This window comes from Lycorma delicatula, chromosome 3 (assembly GCF_047948215.1).
Source record: "Lycorma delicatula isolate Av1 chromosome 3, ASM4794821v1, whole genome shotgun sequence".
NCBI classification, from domain to species: domain Eukaryota; kingdom Metazoa; phylum Arthropoda; class Insecta; order Hemiptera; family Fulgoridae; genus Lycorma; species Lycorma delicatula.
In genome coordinates this window covers 37,408,760-37,433,692 of record NC_134457.1, presented here as the reverse complement: position 1 = coordinate 37,433,692, position 24,933 = coordinate 37,408,760, and the positions used below count along the sequence as shown (strand labels likewise).

Sequence of the window (24,933 nt, the reverse complement as noted above, 5' to 3'; positions counted from 1 at the left end):
TTTAAAAGCAGAATAGTTTATTTTATACATCCTTTGATAGTGTCTGCTTCCTTTAATCAGAATGTACACTAACAACAGTTTTCTTTTATAAATAATACAAATATAAAAAAAAAGTTAATTTAATTTTAATTTATAAATAACGATTCTACCAAAAAAATCAGTACTATTGACAAAAACAAAACGAAATATTTTTCCTTTAACACTATTATCTAATTTGAAATGCTGGTATTTATTATTGTCTTCAGGATAGAAAGGTTGTTTTAAAATCAAATTATCATCACTCCGTGGTGAAACAACTTCCAAATAACAGTCTTTACCAACAAATCCACCTTGAAACTGTATATCAAATGAAAATATCTCTGTCAAATCACTTTCTTCAGATTGAATTTCTATCCATTGCGGAGAACCCTGCACATAACAACAAATCTCATCAGAATGATTTGTACACTTTATAAGGGGAGTAAGTAAACAAAAAATAAGCAAGTTATTATTTCCTTTTAAAAAAATAACAAATTATGAGTAATTTTTAAGTGGATAATTCTTTGGTGGATAATTTTTCATTATTATTTTTAAATAAGCTAAAATGGAAACAAACTGGTAAAAACAAAGTCATTTCAGCTGAAGATGAAGAATTAGTTCGTGTGACTATATACCAGCAAAAATTTCTGATAAAATACAGAACAAGTTGCATTGTGTAAAATCTATGAGTTTATAAATAATGTTGTGATCAGTTATAGAGTGCCAGGAGATCTTGGTGCAAAATTTTAACATGCATGTGTTGCTATTAGTTTTCTTTTCAGGCTCTGATTTGGTAAAATTCAAAGGCAGATGAAAGTATGCATATTGAAGTGATATTGTTTGGAGTGTACTTCTATATGGATATAAAATATCAACACTAATAAAATTACAAAAAGAAAGAATGAAGGAATAGAAATGTAAACATGGAGGAGATATAAGGAAACGATTAAACAGACAAAGAGAAAAATGAGGTAATGAGAAGATCGAACAAGATATAAAGCTTAATCAGAACAAGAATGCTAACTGGCTGGGATATATCATGAGAGAAGAATTGATTAAAACAGCACTAGCATGCTCAGTAGAAGTTGTAAAAAAGAGAGGCAAGAAAAAATATATATATATATATATATATATATACCTAAAGAAAAGTGGAACTACCAGCATCATAAAAATTTGGCTGGCAATAGAGGAAAATGGAGAACATTGTGCAAAGAATCTGCCTTAGGACAAATAACCATACGCGTAAGTGCTGATAATATTTAAAGTATTAATTTTTAGTTTGTTTATTTCTTTAGAAATTCATTGTTTAGACTACAGTTTAAAATATTTTTTTCAGACGACTACAGGCAAGTCAATTTCTAGCTCTCATATCTCTCCACAACCTTTGATGTATTCCTCTTTGGTTTCATAGCATTATAATCAGTGCTTATAATGCTTAAGTTTTTAATCAATATATTGCATTAAAAGTTATTTATTTAGGGCATTTGAATAAACATACACTCATACACTTTATAGTTTTTATTTATTCTTGATTTTATATTAATTAATAATACCATTAAATTAAAAGCAAGTTAATGGCAAAAAAATTTAAATATTGTCAGTTAATATAAAATAGTAATTATTTTATTACCAAACAATTCTTTTATTCCACTACAATAATAAAATACTATGAGTATTTATAATATCAGTAAAAGCAAAGAATAACAATTTAATCGAAAATTAGTTTAAAAACATTTAAATCAGTGAAAACTTCCATCTTGGATTTAGATCACTATGATGCATGCCCCTTATGTACGGCTGAATAAAATAACAAATTTATCACGAAAATAATGTTACATATGTAAAGCCAAATAATTATGTTATTTTTTACAAACAGTACTTTAATTAACTACAAAAAGAAAAAAAATCTTTATTGAATGTGTATTGAGTATTATGAGAGGGATATATTTTTGAAGTACAAAGGGTGAAGTAAAACTGCAAATCATTTACAAAGTTACTTTCAACACAACAGGAGAAGCAAGAAAGAATTTGGCCGATCGACAGGGAGGGCAAGGTGAAGAACAAGACACAGATACTTGCTCCCACTTGCTTGTGCTCATCCTTATTATAATACAGCTAATAAATATTAATTTATTAAATAAACTGTTTAAAATCAAATGAAGTATACAGTAAAAATAAAAATACAAGCGTTGTAAAATTAAATGTAATACATGAATAAAAAAACAACATTTTATTTTATTCCTGAAATTACTTTATAATAATTTTTCTTAAAACTGTTTGGTATTGTAAATGTCTGAACTAAAGCAAATTTTTATTTACGAAAACAAGCAATTCACTCTGTTGTGCGTCAAGTCTACTTCTTTCTTACCACAAATAAATTAAGAAGTACTGAAGAGCTGTTGTAAAGAGATGATAACAGTATGATATGATTAAATATTTTAAAGATTAAGGAATTTTATTCTTCAAGGAATATATTTTTTTGAATTTGAGAATATTTCAGAAGGTCTGAAAACATAGCCACAGTTCTTTAAATACTCAGACAGTGTTGTAAATTTAGAAATATATTAAAGATATCAAAATCTTATATTTTGTTATATGAATAGATATATGATAGATGTTGAAATTTTGGATTTAGGACTGTTGTAACATCTAGTTGTGCACCTCCCCTTTTGATTGCAATCAACTGAACCAAAAAAAATCCCAAAATTCAAATTTTTTGGGGGTTTTGGACTTTTTCTTAACTGCAGTAATAACCCCTCATTGAGAGCGTTTGAATGCTAAATCATAAGTTGTACTTATTTTCATTGGTTCCAGAGTTATAGCCAAATAAAATTTTAATTAATGAAATATTAGGATCTTATGGGGGAAGACACATCAGTTCAAATCAGACTAAAAAAAATTCATATTCAAAAAAATATCAGAAGTTTTTAATGAAATAAAATTTTATGTACTTTTCATTTTAAAAAAGTCTGTAAATGTAGTTTAATAGGCATACAAGGAAGTCGTGTGTTGTCCACTTCAAATTTTTATATTTGAGTATCTGCCCTACCAACCTTTTTCTAGGAAAGATAGTAGCCACCATTTTGAAACAGGAAATTTTATAAAATATTGTTTGATATATGTCATTCTGCCTAATAACAAAGAATTTTACTATAAAATTGCTACATATTAAAACACATTTGGCCATAAATATTAAAAACAGATAAAATGTAAGGGTCAAGTTGAAATAGTCAGTCAATTAAGAATGTCAATTCATTACTTTTACCAGTGTGAAAAAAATATGAATGAGCCAAGATTCTTAAATTACAGAATCCTTGTTTAGAAGCCAATGCAGAGCACTACTATACCAGGTGTCCGAGAATTATGTTAAAAACTTTGAGGTCTTAATAGAAAAAAAGTAATAGTCTTATTAATTTCCTATTAAAGTAATAGTCCTATTAAGTTGGGTTCTCTTTAATATGTAATATATAAAGTTTCTATCAGTAAATACCAGATATCATTGTGATTGTATATGTAACAGAGTATATCAGTTGTCATAAAAACACAGATAAAAGCACAATGTGTGAAGTTTATTGAAACAAAATCAGATAAATAAGTTCAACGCAATGGATAAGTTCTAGTATGATAAGTATTTGTTGATGGTATGATAAATTTAAAGGAACTGGCAGTGTTGGAACAAAAGAAGGGTACAGGCGGGCCTAGAAAATCAGATGATAAAATGGAGATCATTTGTCAGTCTTTTGTTTGCAACCCTGGTAAGTCAAGTAGAGTGGGCCATGGAAGTCAAATCTTCCGCGATCTACCATTCACCATGTTTTGAAGAAATGATTGAAACTGTATCCTTATAAATTACAAATATTGCAGTACAGTACACCACAAGATTACACTGGTAGAAAAGAATTTGCTGTGGAAATAATTGAAAATGATGATTGTTACCTTAAAAAAGTTATGTTCTCAGACGAGGCTACATTTCATATGTCTGAAAAAATGAACATTCAGAATGTTTGAATGTGGAAATAAGAGAACCTACAAGTTACACTATACAATATTAGAGATAGCCCAAAAATTGATATTTGTTGCTGCCCTTTTTTGGACATTTTTTCTTTCTGGAAACAGCAGTTAATGCAAATATCTATCAGGACTTGTTAGAAAGGTTTGTTTACCATCAAATTCAAGAGTTATAACCAAAATCATATTCCTGTTAGATGGAGTGCTGCCATATTGGAGTTTATTAGTATATGAATCCCTCAACATTTCCCAAATTGCTGGAATGTACATGACTGACTGCTTACTTGACCACCTCAATCACCGGATATAACTCCATGTGATTTTTTCCTATGGGGTTTCATCAAGGATACAAAACTTGTATAATGAATATTGATGACCTTAAGTAGAGGATTGTTAATGCATTCCAACAAGATGTGGAATGCATCTACGTGTTGGATGCATTCCACATCCAACAAGTGTGGATATGTTACAATGAACATGGCATGAAACTGATTATCAGTTGGATATTTTTTGAATTCCAAATGGGGCACACATTGAATGTCTTTGATTACAGATTAAAAAAAACTTTCAGTTTTAATGTTTCTAAATTTATACAACCTGTTTTTGTATCTTAATAAACAAATGTTTACTCAAAATCAAAGTTGTTCAGATAATTCTCAGACATCCAGTATAACTAATATTTTATTAACAAATTTTCAAATTAAACTAATAAAGTAAAAATATATATACTCTACCTGATCTGAATTCCAACATGTCTCATCACTGTCATCAAACATGTAATTTTTACCATACTCTTTAATGTTTCTATTTAACACTGAGCTAACCCTGAAATATGAAAATACATTTTGAATTTTCATAATCAATTTATACATAAAAATACACCCATTTTAAAACACATTGTTATTATATATATCAATAATATAAATAATTTAGTTAAGATCTGCATTAAGTTTAATTTATTTTAATAAACTTTGACTTATGCTTGTTTTTAATTACTTACTAATTTTAATTACTTTTGGTTGTGCTTGTTTTAGAGGTGATACAGCAATAAAAAAAAACAGTACAAATAAATTTATGAAAAAACAAATTAATAAAAAAACTTTTTATTCTGATTGATACATAATACATTATACAGATAATACCCAGACATACAGGAATTTATAGTATCATGTAACTTCAACAAAAAAACAATGCAGCTACACTAAGAAGTATAGGCAATAATATTTATATAAATAAAAATTTATAGTTTACAATCAAATATTGTTTTAAATAATTAAGTACAATATATTCATTTTTATTTTAGCTGGGTGACAGTAGGTTCTGATATATATTTTAAACATAAGAGTTGTGTTTTTCAGCTAATATTTGTTGCAATAAATACTTAAAAAATGAAATGATAATATAAAATATCTTAGTATTTAGATTTATAATGTTCTTGATATAAGACTATCAGAAGGATAACAGATTATATCTAAGTATAATTAACAACTTACAACTTTCTATTGCATAAAATCATTGTATTCATTCTCTGTGTTGCAAATAAGTTACTTTTCATTAACATATATGTATTCAATACTTGATCTTGAGTATATATTCAATATTTGATCTTACATTAAAAATCTTTGTATTCTATCATTTTAATATTTTGACACTACAACAGATTTATTTCATATGGTGGTCATATATTTCAATGTTTCTCTAGAAAGTTCTGCAGGATATTTTATCCTTAACATTACAATCACCTTAAGGAGTCTTCTTAAAAGATTTATTGATTATTTTGGAACTTTCAAGCATGCCGCAAACCTTTGAATACAGGCTAGTATTTTCATTAAAAAAGCTTAAAACTGGTTCTCTGTTTGCTCTTTCATACCTGGAGAAAATTTTAAAAGGTTCTACTAGAAGCAAAATGTCATATATTAAACGTGATGAGTGGTTTAGAATTTAAGAAAGGAAGTAAATAAAGAAATCACATGTCTGACAAGTTACATAGCAGTGGTTACTTTCTGTAATTTAACTACTACATAATTTTACAGCTTACAGCTTAGGTAAAAACAAAACAAGTTACATTCATAAGTATAAGTACATTATAAGTATATTATATATTACTAAATTAGCAATTATAATAGAATATAGAATAACTACATTAAAGGGAAAAGTATGGTGATTATTTCAAAAAAAAAGGTTTACCAAGTTTTTTTTGCAAATCTTTATGTTTTTAAGTCCGACTACATCATCTAATCCAAAAATACTTATGTATGTGTTGCACTGCTTTTGGATTTTCATCTCGGGTATGATCAACTGATTTTCTTCAAATTTGGCTCAAATATTTCTATATATGGTGCAATGATTGTATTAACCTTTTTTTAGTTCCTTATACATAGTAAAGGGAGTAGTGTGTTTGCAAAAAATCTCGGTTTTCAGATTTCAAGGGAAATATACATTTTGTCCATTCCTGAATACATTTTGAATAGTTTTTGTGTGATGTCTGTAAGTATGTATGTATCTTGCATAACTCAAAAACTATTAACCATATGATGCTAAAATTTTGGATTTAAAACTTGTAACATCTAGTTGTGCACTCCCCTGTTGATTACAATCAACTAAACCAAAAAAGCCCAAAACCTGGATTTTGGACTTTTTCTTAATTGCAGTAATAAGCCCTCATTGAGAGCTTTTGAATGATATATCATAAGTATTCATAAGGTACTTATTTTCACTGGTTCCAGCCGAACAAAAATTTAATTAATGAAGTATTTGGATCTTACAAGGGAAAGGCACATCGGTTCAAATCCGAGTTCATCTACTTTTTTTTTCTTTAAATATATTGATTTACTAATAATTATTAATCTCTGATTGTAAAAATTTATTTACAATAAATAATAATTCAATAAATAAAATAAAAAAATGAAATAATTAAGTTATTTATGAAATAAAATTTTATGTACTCTTCATTTTAGAAAAATGTGTATAAGTAATTTAATACACATACTAGAAAGTCATGCAGTGTTTACATCTGATTTTTTAGGAGGGGATACAGTAAAAAACAATTTTGATTTTCTTCTGGTGATTTTAGAAAAAAAAAGTTTATTAAAGTAAATTTTTTACCTAGGTTGTGTATATATATACATACATTTTTAAAAATTAACCCCCTTCTTAAAACTGAAATTTGTTTTTTGTAAACTTAAAAAAAATTTTGGGTTTATTCTTCATATATATATATATATATATATATATATATATATATCAAGAAAATGCCAATAATTCTTTAAAACTACAGATCCAGAACCTAAAATGTAGAAAAGCTTTTTCTGAAATTTTTTTCACATTTTAGGGGTTAAATTTTGAGAAAACTTTATTTAAATTAATTTTTTAAGCTTAACCTAAGTAGAATATTTGTAGAATATGTTTACTTAAAATTTATTCCTAATCTCTACAAAAAATATGTATATTTAGTTTATTTGGCTCTAATTGTAAATTACTAATACCCGGAGAAAGTCCAGTACTTTGGCAGCTTTTTCTACAAGAGTATAGAACACACCCTTATGTGTTGTAATATGTAGAATATTAATTACTGTTTATCCCTTGATTTAAACGAGTTCATTTTTTAAAAAATGAGACTATAAGCAGTAATTACTGAATTAACAAAACCAAGATAATGCTGATTAGGGAGAGAAGCGTAGGTTATGTTTGGTTAGATTATGATGATTCCGTCACTGACTGAAACGTATATAAATATAATCTATTCTCGCTAACCTCATCTAAATAACGTTAATTATACAAATTATAACCTTTATTTAAATTATATTACTACTGTAACTCGTTTTTCATTATTGGTAAAAGTTTTAAGCCGTGCAGTCCTACAGTGGAAATGTCCGGAATGATAGTTTTTAATAAATATTCTGGATTTATCTAAGAAACAGAGTTAATAATCGTACGAAAATTATTTTACAAAAATTCTACAATAATTGAGGTTAATTTTGGACATCAGTGATGCGGTTGTGTACGCTACTAATAATTGGAGCACTGCAGCTCAATATCGAAAAACAGTAATCATGTTATTAGTTAACTGATTCTAGATGATTATAAGGTAATAGATAACTTTAAGTTGTAAATAATTTTAAATGCAAACATTTAGTAATTGTTTCTATTAAAGAGTAAGAATTTTCGTCTTTTAAAAATCTTATTTTTATAATTTTCATTAGATACTTACTTGCACTTAAATTTTTTCGTCATTTCTATATATAAACATAACACTATATCTATATGAAATTCCGTAAATATATCTATTTGCAATATTAGTAACTCACTCGTAAACTTAACCTAAAAATCACACGACCGATTTGAACGCCGAATTCCAGTTTTTATTCGTTGACGTTCTACACGGTGCGCTCATAGTATAAGTGGCAGTATAAATATTTTGCTACTTTTTTAAATTATGGATATGTTGGCTACATTATTTTACCAAAATAAATTTCTGCATAGTATAGAGTTAATAAAAACGTCTATTACACAAAACTATTAACTTTTAATGACAGACCGAGTTGTTTTAAATGTTGAACAATTATTTTAATAATCGGTGCTGACTGATTGCAACCATCAGTTCAAACAATTTTCAAGTAAATTATCATTTATGAGTTAGTGTTAAAATAACTATATAATTTATAAATTTAAATCAATTTTATAATTGTTTATAACAAAAAACATTTTTTTTTTAGAGTACATTCAGTAAACATATTTGACTGCTATAAAATAATACTGTTTTCAGACTGCTGAAGTAGCTTAAAAAGTAACATATTTGTAGTCTATCTCAAAAACCAATCCAAAAAAAAGTGTGTTGTCATACTTACATTACATGTTGCCAGTTTTATTATAAAATTAAAGCTACAGTAGTAGATATAAATAAAAGTTATTGCTATTTCTTAAATTTTACCAAAATATTTATAAAAGAACAATTACTTTTAATAACAGACGGCATTATGAGACCATCAATCCAACCATTTATTTTAAATAGTTGTTATTTGTAAAAAAAAATTACTTCTATTTATAAGTAATATTATGATTATTTTTGTATTATGCAGTATCTATATTTTTTAAAACATTTCTGTATTATATCACTTCCATGCCCACCTCTTGCATAAATAGATTATTTAAGACCTTTCCTTAAGTTCAAGAATGTAATATTTGTTATATTTCTAAGATGTCAGGCATTACATTATTTTATTGTAAATGTATTTTATGTTATTTAAGTTTTCACACATATTGTTTTATTAAATATTACTTACTTTTATTGTAGACATTAGTAATTGGATATGTCTTGAAGAATCTGGCAAAAAAAATCGTTATATTGTTTGTAAATGTACTCTGCTAGGTGCAGCTTTAGCTATTCTCAATTCCATTTATTTTGTAGTTTATATAGTCTTTGTGTGCTCTCAATTGACTATATATAAGCAGCTATTTCAAGATTAACAGTCTGGTGAATATGTTGTGTGGGCTCATGTTAAATACTCCTGTAGGTATATTATTCATCCAAACTTATCGTGAACACTTTGGCTAATAACAGGCAGCAACATTTCCACACTCTATTTATGACTTGTACAAATAAACATTCTCTTGTCTGTAATTACCTACGAATATCCATTGTTGTGATATAGCCAATTTGATGCTATTGAGAAGAAAAACTCATCAATTTCCACAGTTAAACCAACTTCCTTGTAACTGATTTTTATGTTATGGTTCATGTCTCTTATATAAATGAACCAATTCAATATAATATTATGATTGATTTCTAATCCTTCTTTGCAAGATTTGATGGACATGATGTTTTTTGCCAAATAGTACATAAACAAGACAGTTTTGTTTATCTCTTTGTTCCTCTTGAATGCATGGGGAATGTATTCATAGTGATGAACCTGTTCGAATTCATGACATCCCTTTTTGGACCTTATACAACAATTGTGTGAATGTTTTTGCAAATATGTTTACTCTTGAGCATATAATTGTGTTTATATAAAATCCCATAATCTTGCAGAAATGTGACTTCATTGTGTTTGTCTTTTAACCACAGTTGCACGCATAAAGAAAGCAAAGTGAGTACTGACTTTTGACAGAACAGTACAGTTTGATGACAGATTCAATCATCAGCATATCTTATCTGTATTTTTAACAATTACTGTTGCAAAAATTGAAATGAAAACATTATTTAATGTAGATTAATGTTATAACATAAAATTAGCCTGATAGTTCCTTGACATTTAGCAGAAAAGCTCCTTTTTTCCTATTTACATGCTGGAGTTACATTTTAGTAACAGAATTCCAGGACTACCTGATTTCACCCAACAGGTCCCAAACGTCTATCACTCATAGAAACAGTAAATATTATTTCCAGAATGAAATATATGAATCCAAATCGATACTAAATATAATTTTTATAGATTTTATCATGCCCAACAGATATTTGAGAAATTTCAGCAATGCCTTCCAGTAACTATTTCGTGTTAAAAAACTAATTATTTAAATCATAGTTATACTTTTGGTTTAAAGACTGAAATCTTGTAGAACTTATGTTTTAATTCTTTCAAAAGATAGAATGTATTTATATTCGTTATTTATATTTCAAATTTTTATTTGAAATAATTTTTTCAATTTTGATTTAAGATTTCCTGTTGACATAGTGGAAAAACACTACGTTATATACTAATAAATTAAATGTAATATTCTCAAAAAATTTAATTTAATTGAAACACAACTGTTTATTGTACACTGGCATGATTCAGAGCCAATATATTTTATGAATTAAATTTTTTTTCCTCTAAAGTAAATGTTTTATATAAACACTGCCTCAACCCATGAGTAATAGAATCTTTTTTCTGTTTTCATTTGTGTAAATTATAACTTTATCAGTATGTGGCTGCAAAACAAATAAAAAACCATTAATCTTTTTTTTTCTCCTTGAAATATATTAATTTTAAGAAAATGATTTCTCTAATTTTTTTTATAAATATAGTTCAGTGATGAACTTGGTACACACTCATAATAAACAAATGAGGTGAAGTTTTAAACATGGATATGGTTGGAAGAGTCACATACGGCATAGAAGCACTCGTTACTATAAATCATGAACAATAAAAACAATCTAGACATATAATGTAGACAACACATACATTTACCCTGTAATTGGCATACAACAGGAATCTCTTCAGACTGCGGAGCCTTCATCATCGCATGCTCCTGGGTATCGTACAACATCTTATGAGGCCGCTTGTGTGTTGGCGAGTGTCCCTCCAATTGACCTTCTGGTGAGGGAGAGAGCTGAAAGGCATGCCGGGATAGCCGCGACCTTAAGCAGGAATGATTTTTGATGTCTGGCAAGAGCGGTGGCAGGCCAGCGACAAGGCTGCCTGGACAAGGGGTGTGATTCCAGTCTTTAGACAGTGGTGCTCCAGGAGATGTGGTGACCTCACTTACTACACAACACAGGTGCTTACAGGGCATGGCAGCTTTGGAGTTTATCCCCACTGTATAGGTAGGCGCAAGTTCCCTATTTGTATGTTCTGTTTAGATACTGAGTAGAGCACATGCTACTCCAGTGCCCAAAATGGGAGGAACAGCAGACTCATGCTGAAATCGTCGACCTGACTCCAGTGGCCCTTTTACCACATATAATATCTATGGCGGCCTGTTGGAAGACATTTGACAACTATGCAAAGTGCGTCTTAATGGCTAAGGATGTTAAGGAATGAAGAAGAGGATATTAGTTCCAGAATTGGACAGCCCCAGCTGCATGGGCCAGCCAAAGTACATAAAAGACTGAGTCCTGGTCTCTGATGTGGGGATATCAAGGTCGGCATAGCCGGGTCTGGCATCCCTACACTGGGGGTTAGAGGCTGGCGCAAATAAAAGATCTAATCGGCGGGCTGACCTGCCATGCCGGATATTAAGTTGGCAGGCAGGAAGACCCATTAGAGTAATGGACACTCTCCTGGGCTGCATTATACTTAATTGTGGGTCCAGCCAAGGGGAGGGGGTAAAAACAAATATTAACATAACTCTGAAGATGAGTTTGGTGCTTAAGGAAGTATGACTTCACCTCAGATGGTTCTTTAGTATCTGGTGAAATAGCAGTTTGTTTTATAACACATAATTAATTTTAGCAAAATCATTGATCAGCAATTTATTGCTTCCACCCTCATTAAAAGTACACTAATATCCTGAGAGACTGTGAACAAGATGGCCTACTGTCTGCAAAGGGCCTGAATATGCCTTTGAAGGGGGCTCATAGTGTATTATGAACCATATTCTATGGCTGTATTATTTTTTTTTTAAATATTGTATTTTAGATCAGATTGTTTACATATGATGTAGTTATGATATCAGAGAATATTATAGTATAAAAATTTTTGTTTCAGGAACTAAAAAATATAGAACACATAACTATAGTAGAAACAGTAAAATAATGTTAGAAAAACTGTTTATCTTGAATAATAAGTATATTTTAGCTAACAATTTTAAAACTGCAAATAAAATATTTTGTGCTTATATTTTTAAATGTAATAATAATAAATCATTTGAAAGATCTGTTGTTTATTGGGTTCTTCAGATTTTTAGAAATAGTCCAAAATATGAAACTTGTTTGATGATCAATGAAACTAGGAATAAAAACAATACAGAAATAAAACAATTACTAAAAAATAAATACAGTTTATCTTTGTTAAATACAGACGAATTATTGAATTATTTATTAATTATTAGTAAATATAATGTTATAAAAGATAAAGATGTAATAAAAAATGTTGATGATGAATTTATAAGAAGATTACAGATGTACGACTATGTCAATGACAATGATAAATATAAAGATGTTCTTAAGGTAACAGATTCTTTAATTTATTTTACGCACAACAAAATAAGATTAAGGTCATACTTAGCATGTGTTGAAAACATTAAAAGTATAATAAAAAATAAGGAAATTACATTGCAGCATTTCATACAGTGTGCATTTTATGTGAGTATATTAAAAGGTGATCCAATTGCGAGGGAAATTATGAATTTAGTAATAGTAAAGTTATATACTCAAACTAAAATATTTAATGGATTGACAAGTACAGAATTAGCTATATTTTGTAATTCAGTTTATAAAACTGGTACAAAAATAAAATCAAAAAAAGTATTACGTGCTATTATTGATGCTATTGATAAAGATACTGATATGTTATTCACAAATGATAAATTATGTACATCGATTTTAAAACCTTTACACCAGGCTAAATATCATGACTATTCATTTTTAAAAAACTTATCCAGTAAGATTATAAACAAACATGAAGCAGACATTGAAAAATATAATTTTACAACTAATGTTTATTTATTGAAATTGTTTTCAAATGCACTTTATAATGATGAATTTCTCATAAATTATTTAGCCGATTCAGCAATAAGAAAACTACAAACTATGTATAAAAATAAAGAATATATTAGAGCAAAAGATATTTCCATACTCCTAAAATCATTTTGTGAATTAGGTTATGATTCATTGAAACAACGCACTGTTAAAGATGTACTTCCAGTAATAAAAGATGCTATAAACAATGATCACATAGAACAAATTGAACAACCAAGTTTAGCAGAGATAATTTTATGGTTAAATGTTTTATTTCCATGTGAGAATGATTTCATGGATAAAGTCATTAATTCCAGAATAATAGTTAAAGGAAAAAATAATACCATTAAAGGTACTGCTAGAATGAATTTATTATTGATAATATTATACATAGAAAAGTTATTACCCGCTACAAAAATTGATGAGCTAATAAGTTTAATTGAGCCAACCCGTGGACGTGATTTAAGTATGGAACGGATTTTTGAGTTGCATTATCCTATATACAGAACATATCAAGCTGTTAAATGTCTTGCAATGACAAACAACAGTATGATAAAAAATGTGACATTAGAATGTCAGATCCCAAATTTATTCATTCCTGGTATAACTGTTGATGGAGAAAGGTAAATTGTAAATCATTTTTATTTTTTAAATTTAAGGTTATTTTTTAATTTTAATAATTTTAAATTTAAGGTTTTTGTAAATATGATTTGTATTTTATATGTTAAATTGAATTTTCTGACTAAGCTGGATTCCAATAATATATAAAATTTATTTACACATTTAATTTTTTTGTTAAGGTAATTTGAAATCAAAAATGTCTTTTGGCTCCACAAACAGGGACAACCAAACTACCAGGAAATAAACAGTGAATATTTTTTATTGACATACCAACCATACCTAATGCATTTTCTTGCTTAAGAATTTTGTAAATAATCTTATGATTTTATTCTTCACGAAAAATAAAAGCTTTACCTAGTAAATCACTTTTTGTTGATTTATATCACTAGCATTTTCAAAAAAACTTCCATAGCTGATTGATAGTCTTGGTATTTTATTTATATCAAAATCCCAATGTGTGAAGTGCATCTTGATTCATTCTTTAAAAATATGCGCAATGCATGCAGTAAATGTGGTTGTTTTTAAAAATAATCTTACATTGGATAGTCCTATGAGTCAGACAAACAAGTCTCTTATAACTGACAGAAATAAAAAAATAATTTATTACTATGAAGTATACAATATAGGTATAAGGGGAACTGTTCTGAAGCGCGAGTAGAGTTGTCTTTTGAATAAATTACATTTTACTCAAATCAATGTTGGTGTGACCTTTAATTCTAACAATATTACAAGGGTTATTCAATAATTAAACAGACAAATAACTGTAGAAAAATGATAATTTATTCAATGAAAGAGAAACTAATACTACTTTTCAACATAATACTCGACTACTTATATTTTTCCTATCTTTCCAAGAGCTTAATTATTCCAGTAGCTAGGAATTTTCACCTTTGTGTCTTGTAAAATGTCCCCTTGTACCACATGTCCTTGACTTGCTCATTGTTGTTGGTGCAACTCTTTGAAGTGACCAAACAAAAGATAATCTGATGGTGAAAGATTGGGATTCTAGGGTGGATATAGCAACACCTCTCAGCCCTACTCTTGAATACCTTTCTATGTCTTTTGAGGAGTATGAGAGATGTTTTCATAAAGAATTATGCCTTTTGAGAGTGAACCAGTACGTTTAAACAAATTGCAGATTTACTTTATTTTCTAGCATGGCACAATAATATAAAATGTGTATTACAGTAAATTAGGCCTTTATAGTCCCAAAATACCATTATCATCAGTTTACCAGCAGTCATTGTAGGGGGTAGGGGTGGATTTTGAATTTTTCCTGGTGGACAAACGCAGATGTTTCCAACCCTGCTTTGCCTCTGAATTTTCACATCTTCATATGTTTCTTTCACATTAATAACTAACAGATTGGTACAGAAGGATATTTATTTCTATTGTGAAGCAGAACTGCTTTTAAGTTATTCTTTGAGGAATCAATGAAAAGTTGTTACTCATCAGGTTCATGAACTCCCCCTAATTGCAACATAATCTCAATATTTATACAGTAAACTAAGTAATTTTCTTCAGCAATTAAAATCCTTCTACTGGCTTCATTTCCCAAGATTTTTGTATTTTTTTTTTTTTTTTTTTTTTTAAGTAAATTCCAACCTTGCAGTATTGAGTCTAAAAGTTCAGCTTGATTTTTTGATAAGTTTCAATCTTTAACAAGTTATTTAGCTAACATTGTGAATAATATTTGGCTCACTGGATTGTAATTCAAAGTCTGTATCATGAATGTCTTTTTCTATAATGTCTGCTTCATGACTATTTTCACAAAAATGTGAGGCGGGTTTTAATTGCTGTATCAGAGCTCTACTACTCCGTATACCGTACCACAGCTCACTGCCCCACCGCTGTAAGGTGGGCCAACTGGTCACTTGTTCGGATCTGGATTCCGTTCCGGAACCAGATCCAGCCTCGCACTGAACCACAACGTCTGAATGTATCGGAGGTTTCAGAGCAATCTTTAACAAGTTAGTTTTCAATCTTTAACAAGTTATTTAGCTAACATTGTGAATAATATTTGGCTCACTGAATTGTAATTCAAAGTCTGAATCATGATTGTCTTTTTCTATAATGTCTGCTTCTTCACTATTTTCACAAAACAAGTTTTCAGAGAACTTGGTACTAGAATGAATTCACTGTGCGGTAAAGATGTGAGTGCAGGGCACAATGAAAGATACTGTGTAGTGTGTTTGGACTTCTTTGAAATTCCAGACACATTAATTAAACAAATAACAATTGATTATGTGATGTTTGGGTTCACACCAAACCATAGTGACACCAAATGGCAAGGCCTTTCGTGTACCTTCCTTTTAAGTCAACTGCACAGTTACTACATATTGTATGAGAAGCCCATGTGTTAATCTTGATCACAGACTTTACAAAGTAAAATTTTACTAAAAAAAAGGTCAACGTTTTTTTAACTAAAGGAGTAATGTTTTTCTTACGTGACTTTATAGTGTACTCACCATACACATAACAAAAACTGTCAAATCATTTACACACTTATGAGGCATTGATATTTCACTGTTCATTCACTTAAAACTATTGTCACTCTGACGAAAAAGATTAAACTGTTAAAAGTAGTAGGCTAACAAAGCCAACAAACTTTGTATTGTTTTGAATTGTACAGATGTGATGAATCTTATTCATGTATGCTTTAATAGAAGTATAAATTCATGATATGTAATGTTTATGTTATGACTTAAGTTATTGTTTCATGCTTTACAACTGGAAAAGAGTTAAAAATATATACAGAGAACATAACTATAAATTAATCATATAAAAGTCATGTAATACAAAAAATAAAAAGAACAATTCTCAAAATTCATATTTTGGAATTCTTCAAAAACATAGAGTATTAAAAAATTCTGACCTCAGATTCATTTTCAGCACAAGAAAAAATTGGTTTCATGTACCACGTGTTAAAAAACAAATTCTGTTAATCTGTGTTATTGAACATCTATTTGTAAACGAGATGTTGATTTTTTTTAAGTTTATTAAATAATTATTATATAATTATTTATTAAATAATTATTATATATTAAATTAAACAAAGATGTCGTAAATACGAGCCGGGGTGTAATTTTTTGTCGAGACCTTTTAGATATAGATATCACTGAAATAGTTGACGAGCTTTGACACCAAGATGTTGTTGAAGTGAAACGTATTATGAAACGGCAGAACGGAACAGAAGAACCGACACCGTCTCTTATTATAACATTCAATCTCCCTGTTCCACCAGAAAAGATTAAAGTGGGTTACCTCTCGGTTCGGGTACGACCATTCATACCCAACCCACGGCAATGTTTCAGATGCCAAGGTTTTGGTCACACTACAACATCTTGTACAAAATCTGAGATCTGTGCTCGATGTGCTAAAGAAGGTCACAATGACACTAATTGCGAAGAAAGTGAAAAATGCGCAAACTGCAGTGGTCCACATACAGCCCGCTCCTCAGATTGCCCGCTCCTCAGATTGAAGAAGAAAAGGCAATTCTCAAAATCTGTACGGAGCAAAAGCTATCTTTCCCGGCTGCACGAAGAGAATACAAAAAGTTAATAATTCAAGGAACCTGGTTTAACCAGATGTATCTTTTGCTACCGCTACATCGAAACAAACTCTTACAAACGTTAATAATCAGCAGTGCGGATCCTGCAATGAACTTAAAAAACTTGTTCAGATGCTTTCTGATCAAGTAGCTTCACTTACAGCCACTATCTCAGAGTTGACAAAGATGAATAAAACGTCTTTTGTCGCAGTTAGTGAATCCAACAGTGTGATACACACGAAAGTTCCTGCTCCCAAAGTCGTACCGGCATGGATGGATTGTTGAAAAGGCAGATTGGAACGGATACCATAAAGCATTCCAATCTCAGTATGACGATGGAGCGAACATCCTCGACCAATATTCTTCTTTTACGTCCATGATACTTGAGAATGCCAACAGATATATCCCACAAACATCGGGTAATCCTAGACGTCCTTTCGTTCCATGGTGGAACGATGATTGCAAATATGCTATTAGGAATTGACGGCAGGCACTACGCAAATTTAATCGTAGGCCTACAACAGAACATCTAAATTTATACTGCAGGGCTAGAGCGGTGTGCCGTCGAGTATTCTTGGACGCTAAGAGGAATTCATGGACGAAATACGTGAGCACTATCTCACGCACTACTCCCGCGTCTACTGTATGGAAGAAAATTCGTGCAATTTTCGGATCACCAAAACAATCTATTCTCGATCTTATTGATGCAGGAGAACTCCTTTCATCACCCTCAGAAGTGGCAAATAGGCTAGCAAAATCTTTCCGCTCGGTGTCTCTCACCTCATCATATAATAACGATTTTCAACGGTACAAGATACAAATAGAAGTATTATCGTTAAACATTGGTGATTCGGTTGGTGAATTAAACACTCCATTCGTATTTAAAGAATTGTTACATGCACTTAAAAACTCACAGGACACTTCCCCTGGACCGGACAACATTCGCCTTTCCATGCTTTCACACCTTCCTAATTCGGCACTACAACAACTTTTGAATATTTTCAACGGTTTATTCTCCGAACAAGACTTCCCACCCGGCTGGTCAGAAGCATTTATTATACCAGTACTAAAACCTGGTAAAGACCAAACCAACCCCTCAAGCTACCATCCTATTTCATTAACAAGCGTTTTGTGTAAAATAATGGAGAGAATGGTAAACCGCAGACTTACATGGTACTTGGAGAAACATGACTTTCTATCTCCAGAACAGTGTGGTTTTCGACAAGGACCATCTTCTATTGACCATTTAGTGTCACTAGAAACAGCCATACAAAACGCTTTCCTAAATCGACAGCACCTCGTCGCTATCTTCTTCGATATAAAAAAGACGTATGACACAGCCTGGCGACATGGTATTCTTAACACTCTCAAAGAATGGGGAATCAAGGGCAATATACTTGCTTTTATCCGGGGATTCTTAAATCACCGAATGGCTCGTGTTCGTGTGGATGATTCGCTCTCAGATAGTGTCATCTTGGAGAATGGAGTGCCCCAAGGTAGTGTATTAAGTGCCACCTTTATTTTATTTTCTTTAGCCATAAACGATATTACCAAATGTGTGCAGGCTCCTGTCTCATGTTCTCTATTTGCTGATGACTTTGCTATTTACATTGCAAGCCGTTCAACACCTACAGCAGAGAGACTACTGCAGAACACTATATCTCACCTTGAAGATTGGTCCAGGATTACTCGTTTCACATTTTCATCCGAAAAAACATGTGTAGTTTTTTCTCGGCTACGAAACCCTTCTATTCCGCAAATTTTTCTGAACGGAGAGACTATTACTATCTCTACTTACGTCAAGTTTTTAGGTTTATTTTTTGATAGCCGTCTTACTTGGATCAAACATTTAAAAGAATTGAAAACTAAATGTTCCAAACTACTAGATATGATGCGAGTCCTTACTAACACCAACTGGGGAGCCGATAGGTCATGTATGATACGTTTTTACTATTCCTTTGTTAGCTCCCGTTTAGATTATAGTTGTGTCGCCTACTCTTCAGCTCGTCAATTCGTGCTTAAAATGCTGGATAGTATACATCATGCTTTCCTTTGGCTTGCCACAGGCGCGTTTAGATTAAGTCCTGTCGCAAGCTTACTTGTAGACTGTGGTGAACCATCACTTTGGGATAGATGAGACCAGCTTTTATTATCTTATTTTGCTCGCCTCAGAGGACAGCCAAATCACCCGGCTCTTGACTCAGTCTTTAGAAATCCTAATCTAGGAAAGTATGAGGACCATCCACGTCGTACTGCACCTGTGGGTGTCCGTACCTGGCGTCTGCTGCAGCATATAAATGTTGACACACCGTCATTCTTTCCTATGTATCCTTGCTCATATCCTCCATGGAGAATAAACCTTATAAATTTTAATTTTGACCTTACGACATACAATAAACAATCAACACCATCTATTGTCTTTCAGCAAATGTTTCAGTGTGTTCTCTCCAGGATAAAACCAGATGCGGTTATATACGCTGCTGGATCAAAACAAAACGATACAGTTGGATGTGCATTTGTTGTCAATGAAAGAACTTATATGTTTGGTCTACCTGGTATTACGAGTGTGTTTACCGCTGAACTGTACACTATAAATAAGGCTCTAAACATCATTAACCCTAAATATAGAAAAATTCTTATTTGCAGTGACTCGTGTAGTGCTCTCCAAGCCTTAAAAAACTTTTATTCTAAACATCCTATCGTCATTGAAATTTACAACGCAATCGCTGAGTTGAATAACCGCAACACAGAATTAAGTTTTTGCTGGGTCCCTAGCCACGTAGGGATTCCAGGTAATGAACATGCAGATTCCGCTGCCAAAGAAGCATGTAACCAGCCTCCTTTCACCACCCGAGTTGCTACTTCTGATTTCATTAACTATGTAAAACAATTACTAAGAGCAAGGTGGCAAGGTGACTGGACGGCTACCGTTGATAATAAACTCCGTCAGATTAAAGATTCTGTGTTACCATGGGACTCCTCATACAGAAAACCCCGGCGTGAGGAAGTAGTTCTCTGTCAACTGCGAATAGGACACACGAGTACCTGTTTACAAGAGGACAAGCACCTCTATGCGCACGATGCAACTGCCGCATGACTGTGCGCCACAAACTCGTGGACTACATATGTTATGCAGCATTGCGTCGTAAATTTAAACTACCCAGAAACATCCTTGGTATCTTGTGTAATGATAAGGAGGTTTTAAACCGGATGTTTCTGTTTTTGCGTAGTACAGGGTTAATACAAAAAATTTAATTACTCTAGTCCTATGTATTGTTTTTGTTATCCAAGTAGCGAGCCTTTTACACTCCCTATCAGAATTTTTTTTTTTATATATATATATATATATATATTCATATTTTTTTTTTTTTTTTTTATGTTTTTTAAATTCGTCTGTGATATTAGTTGTAAGATTTTTGTGATATTAGTTGTAAGACTTTAAATATAATAGTTTTAAGTTTTATTTCCTTTTTTAATTTTAAGTTTTATTTATTTTTAATATGATAGTTTTTAACGTAGTTTTAAGTTACATGTTAGTGTTTTTGTTATCCGAGAATGGGCCTTTTACACCCATTCTGGATTTTGTTTCCTGTGATAGTAGTTTTAAGTTTTAATTTTATGTAACAACTTTAATTACTTTTATTTATTTATTTTCCGGGCGATGATAACGTCCAACCGTTTTTCGCCCTAAAAAAAAAAAATTAATGAAATATAAATAACCAGATCACAATAATTAGATAAGCTAAACTTACCACATTAATTCCAATAATTGATTTTTGTGGATCCCTCATCTTCAGTTGGTATTAAATTCTACAATTACATTAAAACATACTGTTTTTATGATTTGTGAATTTGTCAAAATTGTTGTTTTATAAATTTTGAGGTTTATTATGAACGTAAGTAAATTTTGCTGTCCATTACTGGACTGTAAAATAACACTAACTGGACAGTACAAAATAACAGTTGAAACCAGTTCACAAATTATAAAAACGTTACAATGTAATTGTAGAATTCAATACAAACTGAAGGAGCAGGATCCACGAAAATCTATTATTGGAATTAAATGTTAAGGTTAACTTAAGTTTAACACAATGGTCAAAATATTAGTGAATTATTTGAATTTCAAAGAAAACAAATATATGTATAATAAATAGGGTCTGAAGGAAATTGGCCTTACACCAAAAGAGAGGATAAAATTAAATAAAAATAATCAAGGACAACACTCGCTTCACACTCATGAAAGAAACTCACAACATGAACATTTTCAATAGCAAAAAAGGCATAGATATTGGAACTTATGAAAATGTACTGGAAGGTCCACAAGGCCCTAACAGTTCCTTCTAAGAGGCTTTGATAATGGAGTGACTAAAGTGATCCTATGTGACCATAAAAGATGAAAAAAAAATTAATAAATATATAATTTATGAAATTTTTTTAATATTTACACACACATACATATTATATATATATAAATAAAAAAGTGAGTTAATTTTGTAGAATTACTATTAATCTAAATTATATATCACATCCACAAGCTTATAATGGAATTATATCTTACTTGCAGTACTATTGCACGATTCTAGCGCTTTTTTAATGTCACAAATTTATAAACTACAGTTACTGCAAAGTAACTGTATGAAGAGAAAAAACTTTTAAAAAACTAACACAACACAAAACTTTATCTAACCTTACAAAAGCAAAATAATTGTTGTTACTAAGATGACAATAATACTGAATAAAAAAAAGGTTAGATTGATTTATATATAGATTAGAATATGAATTTACTGATCTATATAAACATTTGGATACACAGTACTGAATATTGATGTTGCTTTTAATGAACATCATTTATTTAAATTTATATAACCCTTGTTATGTAGGTAAAACTTTGCACTATCCATCCATATAAGCATAACATCTGTGGAAGGTTAAGATATCTATTAAAATCCTGTAGAAATAAAGGCCGCCTCTTACATATAATACAATCATGATCGGTTTAGTATTCACTCATTTGCAATATAAAAAATTTAGTTCTTTTTTATATTCTGTAATAGCCAATAAACTCTCTCATAGATAAACTTTACAATTAATACTTCATCATAGATATATTTTTTTTTTTATTATGGAACAGTATGAGTAAAATATTTAATATATTTTTACGTTAAATCTTAGGTTCAAATGTGTACTGTTACAGATATAAGATTGCAATCGAAGTGTTGTACAGCAAAGTATGTTTATACAATACATTAATACCAAATGGTTATATGAAATTAAAATTCAGACTACTAAAAACACTGGGATATAAAGTAATTACTGTGAGTATAATACACAAAAATGAAATAAAACTGGGTTTCTCTGGAAAAAAAAAAAATTTTAAAGTAACTTATTGTATAAAAATGTCATAGGTTACTCTTTCGTTAAATAAAAAAAATTCTCTGTTACAACTCTAAAATGTAGTAATCATTTTAGAATTGACTAATAACAGTCATTCTTCTATTGTTAGGTAAAAAAGTTTGGATGTTGCATGGTGTTTGAAAAATATTAATACACTGAACTATAATGGAAATGAATGTAAAAAAATTTTACAAGATTTTTTTTTAAAAAAGATATTTATTTAAAAATACAAAACATTAAAAATAAGACTAGAAACATTTATAATTACAAAATAACTTACAAGTTACTTAATATTAGACAAAATGAAATTAAGTGTCTTTAGCCATAAACACTGTCTTCTGGGTCTCTTGATATAATCCAATGTATTTGTTTACTAAACGAATAAAAGAAAAACTGAAAATAATGTAGAAAAAGGAATTACTGTTGAAATGCAACAAGTTCTACCAATAACATGGAACAAATTAACTTTCTATAATTTAACAGAACTTTTTTTGCCTTGATTTTATTACTGAAATGTTTATTATAAATAACTAAACAAAATTTAGTATATTAAAACAATAATAATACATATAGAAAATAAGAGTAGTATTCTAAAAACAGTGTATTGCAAATTATTAATTTTAATTCTTTGATTTTATTCCATATTTATACAATTTTTTTAACTTTTGAGGACTATTTTTAGTTCTCGTTAGATCACTCAATTATAATAAATATGTAATGATACAGAAATCATACATAATAAAATACTATTTATAATCTAAAAAAAAAATTAACAACAGATTATATTCTCTGATTGATATATTAAAGTACTATACAATATTATTTACAATCTAAAAAAAAATTCAACAACACATTATATTCTCTGATTGATATATTAAAATACTATACAATATTATTTACAATCTAAAAAAAAATTCAACAACATATTATATTCTCTGATTGACATCTTAAAGTACTTCAGTCTGGCATGATTATCAATAGCCACTGTAATGGCAGTTGAAAGTAAATGACCAACAATAGTGGGGAATGAAATACAGGAGATAAAAGTTTGACTTTAGATAAAAAAAATTCCACAGTAGTCATTATTTTTTATTTAAATATCTAATAAAAATATTAATGTTCAGTTTTATATATAATAAAAATAGTGAGTAATAAGGTTTATTAGTGAGTAATTGACTCAGAATTTAGGTTTTATATGGTTTTGACAAGAATATCATTCTTGTCACATTCTCACATATCATTCTTGTCACATTCTCACAAACATCTAAATTGAGAAATGATTCTCTTAACCAGTAGATAACCCTAGTGTAGATGGTATATCCTTTTCAGTTTCTATTCAGGTTAGGAACTGAACCCATGAACTCAGTAGCTAGCAACGCTAATTACATCAGAGGGCCGGTATATCACTGTGTAGGATATAATATTATTAATAAATTAATAACTGAACAAAAGTATGTTAATTAGAAAAAAAAGTTATTGCAAATGGTAAAACTGATAAGCACTTTAAGAATAATACAATTTTTGTTTTATTTACAGATAACAGAAGATATTATCAATAAGGAAAATGAGCATTTGTTTGTGACAATTGAAGATAACATCCAAAGATTAAAAGAAGATTATATTTAGTTCTTTTTGATTATTTAAAATAAGTGTAATTCAAGTATAAAGTGACCCATCTGCAGGTCCCAAATAATGTATTGCTATCAGCACAACATCTATTAACGTCCATACACCTAGACCACCAAAACTGAACAGTTTGCCAATACCTTCTTGCCAGTGACCGAGGTAAAATCTAAAAAAAAAAAAACATAAGACTGAGAATTATCATCAAAACAGAAATAACCATTGAAGAACATAAACTAGCATTTATTAAAACAATGATTTTGGTCAAAAGTTTCATCAACTTTTAAATGAACATAAACTAGAATATGATGAATGACATAAGATTACTAATGTGACCTAAATA

General features: G+C 29.9%; 3 protein-coding genes across 9 annotated transcripts in view; 1 reads left to right on the top strand and 2 right to left on the bottom strand.

Annotated features, from left to right (window-relative positions):
• Positions 1 to 8,394, bottom strand: LOC142321518 (nuclear receptor 2C2-associated protein). Of its 2 annotated transcripts, none has more exons than XM_075359669.1 (3): positions 8,237 to 8,394; positions 4,761 to 4,851; positions 1 to 408 (listed from the first exon to the last, which is right to left on the bottom strand). In XM_075359669.1, the coding sequence occupies exons 1-3, from the start codon at positions 8,257 to 8,259 to the stop codon at positions 115 to 117; spliced, it is 408 nt and encodes a 135-aa protein (XP_075215784.1). In that variant the 5' UTR covers positions 8,260 to 8,394; the 3' UTR covers positions 1 to 114. The 2 variants fall into 2 exon arrangements, with proteins under 2 accessions (XP_075215784.1, XP_075215785.1); XM_075359670.1 differs by lacking the exon at positions 8,237 to 8,394 and adding an exon at positions 7,512 to 7,632.
• On the top strand, positions 7,707 to 24,933 carry LOC142321514 (uncharacterized). 3 transcript variants are annotated; one of them, XM_075359659.1, is made up of 4 exons: positions 7,707 to 8,113; positions 12,432 to 14,025; positions 22,768 to 22,888; positions 24,504 to 24,933. In XM_075359659.1, the coding sequence occupies exons 2-4, from the start codon at positions 12,479 to 12,481 to the stop codon at positions 24,591 to 24,593; spliced, it is 1,758 nt and encodes a 585-aa protein (XP_075215774.1). In that variant the 5' UTR covers positions 7,707 to 8,113; positions 12,432 to 12,478; the 3' UTR covers positions 24,594 to 24,933. The 3 variants fall into 3 exon arrangements, with proteins under 3 accessions (XP_075215774.1, XP_075215776.1, XP_075215775.1); XM_075359660.1 differs by lacking the exon at positions 7,707 to 8,113 and adding an exon at positions 8,487 to 8,642; XM_075359661.1 differs by lacking the exon at positions 22,768 to 22,888.
• The window catches only part of amx (TM2 domain-containing protein 3 almondex), a 54,584-nt gene continuing 54,274 nt past the window's right edge, over positions 24,624 to 24,933 (bottom strand). For all 4 annotated transcript variants that reach the window (XM_075359664.1, XM_075359665.1, XM_075359662.1 and 1 more), the window contains exon 6: positions 24,624 to 24,759. In XM_075359664.1, the coding sequence (XP_075215779.1) occupies positions 24,624 to 24,759 (136 nt within the window). The remainder of the gene's footprint in view (positions 24,760 to 24,933) is intronic.

What these genes read in the sequence shown, in the direction of transcription:
- LOC142321518 (XM_075359669.1), bottom strand. Translation starts at nt 8,259, where the DNA reads ATGACGAAAAAATTTAAGTGCAA. An exon ending in ACGAAAAAATTTAAGTGCAA is followed by an intron (nt 4,852 to 8,236) that starts GTAAGTATCTAA and finishes TTCATATTTCAG; the next exon opens with GGTTAGCTCAGTGTTAAATA. An exon ending in CATGTTGGAATTCAGATCAG is followed by an intron (nt 409 to 4,760) that starts GTAGAGTATATA and finishes TGTTATGTGCAG; the next exon opens with GGTTCTCCGCAATGGATAGA.
- LOC142321514 (XM_075359659.1), top strand. Translation starts at nt 12,479, where the DNA reads ATGTTAGAAAAACTGTTTATCTTGAATAATAAGTATATTTTAGCTAAC. An exon ending in ATAACTGTTGATGGAGAAAG is followed by an intron (nt 14,026 to 22,767) that starts GTAAATTGTAAA and finishes GTACTGTTACAG; the next exon opens with ATATAAGATTGCAATCGAAG. An exon ending in TGGGATATAAAGTAATTACT is followed by an intron (nt 22,889 to 24,503) that starts GTGAGTATAATA and finishes TTTTATTTACAG; the next exon opens with ATAACAGAAGATATTATCAA.